General features: G+C 61.5%; 1 protein-coding gene across 4 annotated transcripts in view; it reads right to left on the bottom strand.

Moving 5' to 3' along the window:
- HDAC7 (histone deacetylase 7) overlaps window positions 1-6631 on the bottom strand; it is a 53078-nt gene that overhangs the window by 968 nt on the left and 45479 nt on the right. For all 4 annotated transcript variants that reach the window (XM_035901429.1, XM_009646013.2, XM_035901430.1 and 1 more), the window contains 12 exons: window positions 6020-6245; window positions 4896-5029; window positions 4193-4313; window positions 3891-3940; window positions 2642-2749; window positions 2355-2410; window positions 2041-2128; window positions 1626-1745; window positions 1088-1185; window positions 887-1005; window positions 581-714; window positions 387-471 (listed from right to left, as the gene is read on the bottom strand). In XM_035901429.1, coding sequence (XP_035757322.1) covers window positions 387-471; window positions 581-714; window positions 887-1005; window positions 1088-1185; window positions 1626-1745; window positions 2041-2128; window positions 2355-2410; window positions 2642-2749; window positions 3891-3940; window positions 4193-4313; window positions 4896-5029; window positions 6020-6245 — 1339 coding nt within the window. The remainder of the gene's footprint in view (window positions 1-386; window positions 472-580; window positions 715-886; window positions 1006-1087; window positions 1186-1625; window positions 1746-2040; window positions 2129-2354; window positions 2411-2641; window positions 2750-3890; window positions 3941-4192; window positions 4314-4895; window positions 5030-6019; window positions 6246-6631) is intronic.

Here is a 6631-nt window from a genome sequence, read left to right on the forward strand (position 1 = left end):
CAGGCACTGGAAGGGGCTGCCCAGGGAAGGGGTCGAGTCCCCAGCCCTGGGGGGATTTAACAGCCGGGCAGAGGCGGGGCTGAGGGACGGGGTTTGGGGGTGGGATGGCAGGAGTAGGGGAATGGTTGGGCCTGGTGACCTTAAAGGGCTTTCCCAATCTAAACCATTCTGTGATTCTATGATAGGGGTGCCCCAGGTCTCCAGGCTTCCCTTGCAGTGAGTGCATCCCTGACCCATGAGGAGGATGATGATGGAGGGCTCCACTGGGGTCTTTTATGCCAAGCATCCCCTTGGAGGGCGCATGGGGTTTCCTGGCGAGGGGAGGAAATGCTACCACTTGACCCTTCCACGTTAACTAACTGAGCCCCCGGCTCCGGGACACTCACTCTGGACCTGGATCACCGCTTCCAAGGAGCGCACGGCATTGGGGTTTGGTTTCTGCCTCATGCTTTCTTCTGGGAGAGGGTCCAGCTGCCGAAGGAAGACACAGGGGGTCAACAGGAGGGAGCTGTGCCCAGGGCTCGGCTCGCAGCATCAGTACAAGCCCCACAGCCATGACCTGCTGAAGCCCAGCTCTCACCTTGTTGCCCAGCAAGGCTGACACACAGGCCTCGGATGCATCGCAGATGGCCGTAAGGTCATGGCCACCTTCTAGTGCGAGGACGATGGCTCCGCCAGCCAGGCTCATCAGCTGCTTCGTCATGTAGCCAAAACCTGGAGGAGAAGCCCAAGGGGTGGCTGTCAGCCTCCCTGCCTGAAATGCTGGGACCCCAGCCCTTGATGGGCTGGTGCAAGCCCAAAGATCTTCCCCAGCAACCTGGGGAGCTGCCACCCCTACACCAGGGTCCCAGTCCCTGAGCCAGTGGTGCTGCTTCCACCTCCTTACATTTCGCAGAGACTTTGTAGCCACCCAGGGGTGGCGGGTGGCCATCAGCTGCGTCAAAGCCGGCCGACACCAGCACCACATCGGGGGAGAATTCGTGTGCAATCGGCATCACCACCGTCCTGTGTGGGTAAGAAACAAATAAGAGGCGTTAAGTGCTGGCTCAGCCAAAAAAAAAAGACGAGGAAACACAAGGAACAGTACCTGAAAGCAGCCAGATACTCGGGGTCACCCATGGGGGGGTCGAGCCCTCCAGTCCAGGCTACGTTGACATTAAATCCCTCGCCGGGGCCAGCACCAACCTGTGAGAGAGCAATGGTAGCAATGAAGGCCTGGATGTGGCCTGCAGGGGTGCTGGGGCAGTGCCCTGAGCAGGCTCCAGCGCTGTCAGGCTTCGGGGAGGCAGGGCTGGGTGTCCTGGTGGCCAGGGGGGGCCAGCCGGGTTTGCAAAGCTTGCTGAAAGAGCAGCAGAAGCTGCAGCGTTCTCCTGACATTTCCCAGAGCCTGGCAGCCATCAGTCCCCGTCCCCGTGCCCCTGGCTGCAGGCTGGGACGAAGCTTTGGCTCTGGAGCCAGCTGGGTGAAGCGGGCAGGATCAGGCACCAAGGGGCAAGGCATGGACACAAACCCACCCTCTGCTCAAAGCCAGCGGTGCCCCGCTCCGCTGGATGTCACCTTCGCCACCAGTGCTGCCAGCCCCGGGCAGAGCCACGTGGACCTTGCAGCCTCTTGGTGCTTTTTACCTCGTCAGCGGCCCCGCTACCAGGGAAGAAGTTGCCATCATCGTGACGATGTAAAGAGATGTAAAGAACATCAGGGTCCCTGTAGAAGATCTGCTGGGTCCCGTTGCCGTGGTGAACATCCTAGAGGGAGAGGGGGATTGGGAGAACGTTCTTCTTTTCAGCCTTGAGGGCGGCCTGATAGCTTAACGGAGCTAAAAGCAACGGGATCTCTACCCTGCTCCAGGGCTTGGTTCCCCCATCCCCAGGATCTGCTCCTGCTCCCCCATCCCGACATGCCGGGGGGCTCCCAGCCACGCTCCGGCAGCTGGTCCCTGAAGGAGGAGGTTTCGCTGCTCTCTGGTCTAGCTCCAAACCAGAGCTCCTGGGGACGTCCTGGGGAGGAGCAGGGACACGCTGGGGGGCAGAGGGGACTTACCCAGTCCACGATGAGGATCTTGCTGAGCTTCCCTTTCTGCTGCAGCTGCCTGGCGGCAATGGCCACCGAGTTAAAGAAGCAGAATCCCCTGCAAAGAGGGAGTTGGAGCTGATTAACGCTCGGGCCCTTCCTGAGCACCCTTTCCTCCTGGCTCATGAGCTCCCCAAAGGGTGGGCTCTCCCTCCCGCCTGGATACGGATGGGTCCTGGGGAAGGTTAGTCTGGAGCGATCAGTGATTTTGAGCCACGGAGATGTTTTTTTGGGGGTTCCCACGTGCCAGCCCAAAGCCCTGTGGCTTGGGAAGAGGCCCTTACATGGCGGTGGAAGGATCCGCGTGATGTCCGGGTGGCCGCACCACAGCGAAACCGTTCTGGGGACAAAAACAAAGGGTGAGGTGATGAGAGCTGCTGCCCCCAGCATCGCGCGCTGCCTCCACACCCCAGCTGGCCGGTCCTGCCGCACGGGGACACCCAGGGACGGAGCCTGCAGCAGCGCAGGGCTGGGAGAACCCGGTGCCAGCTGGCGAGACCCCCCCACCCCCCGTCTTGCCTGGCTGTGGGGCGCTGCACAGCTCTGGGACCTCCACGTGAAGCCAGCCTACCTTCAGCTCCCTGGTGGCCACCTTGAAAGCCAGCTCGGTGACGCTGCCTGCGGCCCAGCGGGCAGCGTTGGAGGAATGCAGCTCGTTCCAGATGGTATCGCTGTCCACCTAGAAGCAAGGGGGGATCGGTCAGACCCGGGCAGGCACCGGTTGAGATCATCTCCGTCATGGAACCCCCCGCTCTCTGCCAGCCGCCCTGCTCGGCGCCAGGGGGGTTGAAATTCTGGTGCAGGCTGAAGGGTCGGGCACCGGGGAGCCAGCCCACCTCGCACGCAATGGGTCAAGCTCCCCAGTGGCTCCCTGCCCACCAGGATAGCAGCTCCTCCGCCTGCTGTCAGCCCCGGCCCCCAGGCGAGCCCCGCACAGAGCATCTCACCCTGCACCCGGGGGCTGGGAAGGAGTGACTGGGAAAACGCTCGTTACCTTCTTTATCTTATTTTATTGTTTAACCAAACATCTTGGTTTGATCAGGATCGCGTCAAGGGCCGAGCCAGAGCCGGAAAACTCAAGTCTCTTCTGATCAACGCCATGTGTGCAACTCAAAGGCTCCCCTCTGCCCATGGAGAGGGGCAGCTCCAGCCCCCCCCACCCCGGGCGAGAGGAGGGCAGGGAGGGGGAGGCAGAGCAGGGAAAGTAGATGCAAACGGGGCTGAGAAGAGCTGGTGCCCAGCAGCAGGGGCAAGGAGAGGAGAAGAACCAGAAGAGGCAGCAGAAAGGCATGGAGTGAGACCCTTTCCTGAAAGAGAGAGAGGACAGAGACAGGGGGGGAGAGAGGAAGAGAGGAGAACGCAATGAATGGAGAGAAACCAGGGTGGCAAGCTGCGAAAGGAGAGGCCACAGAAGTGTCTGGAGGGAAGTGGTGAGCTGCTGGCCCCATGACACCGCTCCCCTCCCTCAGTGGAGATCACGGCTTGCGGCTTCCCCCAGCCGTCCCACCAGCTCGCTCCCTTCTACTGCCCCAAAATGGCTGTGAGGGCTTTTGGTTCCTGGGCCCCTTTGAGCAAGGAGGCATAAACGATCCCCTTTCAAGGGTGGGATGCTTAGGACCATCCCAAGGACAGGGGGAAGCTCTGATACACCGACATCTTGCCCACGGATGGAGCACTCCCACCTGAGGCCACCCAACCTTGGCAGCCCCGAGGCTTCGGGGGCTCCCTCTCCACTCAAGCCTACGAGGAGGCCCTCGCTGGGGACAGAAGAAAGGAACAACCCCATCCAAAAGCAGCCAGAGCGGAGATCGAGCACTTACCCCCACCCCTCCGCAGGGCAGCATGACGAACATCCGCTGCGACAGGATCCCTGCCGAGAGAGGGGACAGCGAGGACTTCAGAGCTGAGAAAGCGGGGAACGGTGGGGGACGGGGGCGCACGGTACAGGGAGGGAGGTTTGGGCCTGGCTGCTTGGCCAGGATTAGGGCCAGCCTGCGGGGGAGCTGCTTGGCGTGGTCCCCACGGCTGCGGGTGCTCCCTGAGCCAGTGCGGATACGTGGGGAGGGACGGGCAGGAGGCGAGGGCACGGCTGCCCAAGGGAACGGTGTGGATGTGGCCTCACCTGCCAGCTTCCCGTTGTCCAGTTTCAGGCGGTTGAGGGGATTGGTGCCGTAGAGGAAGACGTGGCGCTCGGTATGGACACACTGCAGCTCTTCCAGGGTGGCCTTGCGTCCCCGCAGGCACTGTGACAAACAGGGCGCTGTGACCGAGCTGCTCCAGGTGGGAGACGTGGGCTCGCCCACCCACACCCACCCCAGCCTCCAAGGGTGGAGGTGGCACGTCCTGATGTACCAGTATGGCTTCTTGCATTGCGTTTGAACTTGAGCACCCCTCATTTGCAGGCCGGGATCAGGGAAAAAAAAAATGCCAGCACCACCTTCCCACAACTGCAGAGAGTGGACCAGTCAGCCCAGCTAGACCAGGGCAAGGTTTCTAACAGACTGGAACTGACACTGAGGTGGCAGAACACCCTGTCTCAGTAGGGATCACACCTCCCCCTACGCCCATCTTCCAGCAGAGCGCTGCTGCCACCCGAAGCGGGCGATGGGCAGACCAGCGCGCTCTGACTTGGCACTGCCAGCAACGGACCAGCCCGAGCCCTCTCCCAAAGTCTTTGGTGTCTGGTTAATGGAGGCCACAGGCTGAAATCTGGGAGCAAGAGGTGGCAGCAGGATGCCCTGTCACACCAGCAGCGTGAGATCTGCTCATGCCAGTGGCACCTTCCCGGACGGACGTCCGGCTCCCCCGCCGCCGCTCGCGCTCACCTCGCACTGGCTGCGCAGCCCTCGCTCCTGCAGACGGGACCAGATGCTCTGGATCCTGCCCGCGTGCTCCGGGTGGTTGCTGTTGTCGCCGCAGGAGCACTGGTGTTTGAGCATCACCGAGTCGTAAACCAGCCCTGCAACGCACAAGGGGAGCTGCTGCCCTGAGACCGGACTGGGCACCCAGACCTCGAGGGTGCTGACCCCAATTCAGCTCCTTTTCCAGGGCTGGATGAGACCCAAAACACCCATAACTGTTCGGTTTGACTGAAACATTTCCCTCAAACCATGGGAGCCTCTGTCCCAGCAGGCCTGAAGCAAATCCTGCCTTGGATATGTAAGAGCTGAACCTTGCCAGCATTGCTGGACCAGGATGGTCATCAAGGGGCCCGCTGGGCACGTCCTGCTTGGAAAAGCCACCTTAGATAAGGAGAGGGGCCCCTTATGGCTTGCACTGCTCTTTTTGTAGCCATCCAAGAGCACTCGCAAGCTCTGGAACCCTCAGCACAAGGAGGACATGGAACTGTTGGAGCGGGGCCAGAGGAGGGCCACAGAAATTATTTGAGGAGGGCTGGAGCCCCTCTGCTTCGAGGCCAGGCTGAGAGAGTTGGGGTTGTTCAGCCTGGAGAAGAGGAGGCTGTGGGCGACCTGATTGTGGCCATTCAGGACTTAAAGGGGGATGATAGGAAAGATGGGGAAAATATTTTAGCAGGGCCAGCTGTGATGGTTTTCTGAACAGGACAAAGGGTGATGGTTTAAAACTAAACCAGGGGAGGTTTAGACTGGATCTAAGGAAGAAATTCTTTCCAGTGAGGGTGGTGAAACCCTGGCAGGGGTTGCCCAGAGAGGGGGTGGAGGCCCCATCCCTGGGAACATCCCAGGCCAGGTTGGACGGGGCTGTGAGCAACCTGGTCTGGTTCAAGGTGTCCCTGCTCCTGCAGGGGGTTTGGGCTGGGTGACCTCTGGGGGTCCCTTCCCACCCAAACCGTTCGATGATTCTGTGATTCATTTATGAGTCTGGGATTGACTGGGACTTATGCTAAGCTGTCCCTGGGCATCCCCACCTCCCTTCCAGCTCTTGTCCTCAGCCCCTGCTGTGACAGCCCTGCACAGCGGCCCGGCCATACCTGTCGTGAAGTGCGGCTTGGCTGGCTGCTCCTGCACGGGCAGGGAGAGCGTCTTGGAGGCCGTGTCCTGGGCAGGAAGGGAGATGGTGGCGGTGGCAGGAGATGACTGGGCCCTGGAGAGGGGTCTGTGCCCCGCATGGATGGTGGGGACCATGGGGGAGTCGGCCAAGGGCTGCCGCTTGAGGAGCTGCTGCTGCACACGCTGGTAGGAATCCCAGAGATAGGCCTGATGGAGAGAGGCGGCGGTGAGCTCGGCATCCGGAGCCGGGCACCGGGGCGGTGCGAGCAGCGTCACCCGGCCCAGGGAAGGGAGCCCTGCCCTGTGCACCCTCCCAGGGCCTGGATACGACCCCTTTCCTCCATGCTGGGGGGCTCAGAGATGGTTTGCAGGAGCTGGGACACGTCACGCAACATCTGCTGCTCTCTGCTGGCTCAGCCATGCAGTGCTGGGCAGTCCTGCTGCAAGGCACTGCGATTCGGAGGCGATACCCAGTGATCTGGGGGTGATACCCAGCGACTTGGGGGCGATACCCAGTGACTTGGGGGCGATACCCAGTGACTTGGGGGTGATACCCAGCAATCTGGGGGCGACATACAGCGGTCTCGGGGCGA

The sequence above is a fragment of the Egretta garzetta genome, unplaced genomic scaffold, assembly GCF_000687185.1.
Source record: "Egretta garzetta isolate BGI_Z169 unplaced genomic scaffold, ASM68718v1 scaffold799, whole genome shotgun sequence".
Lineage (NCBI taxonomy): Eukaryota > Metazoa > Chordata > Aves > Pelecaniformes > Ardeidae > Egretta > Egretta garzetta.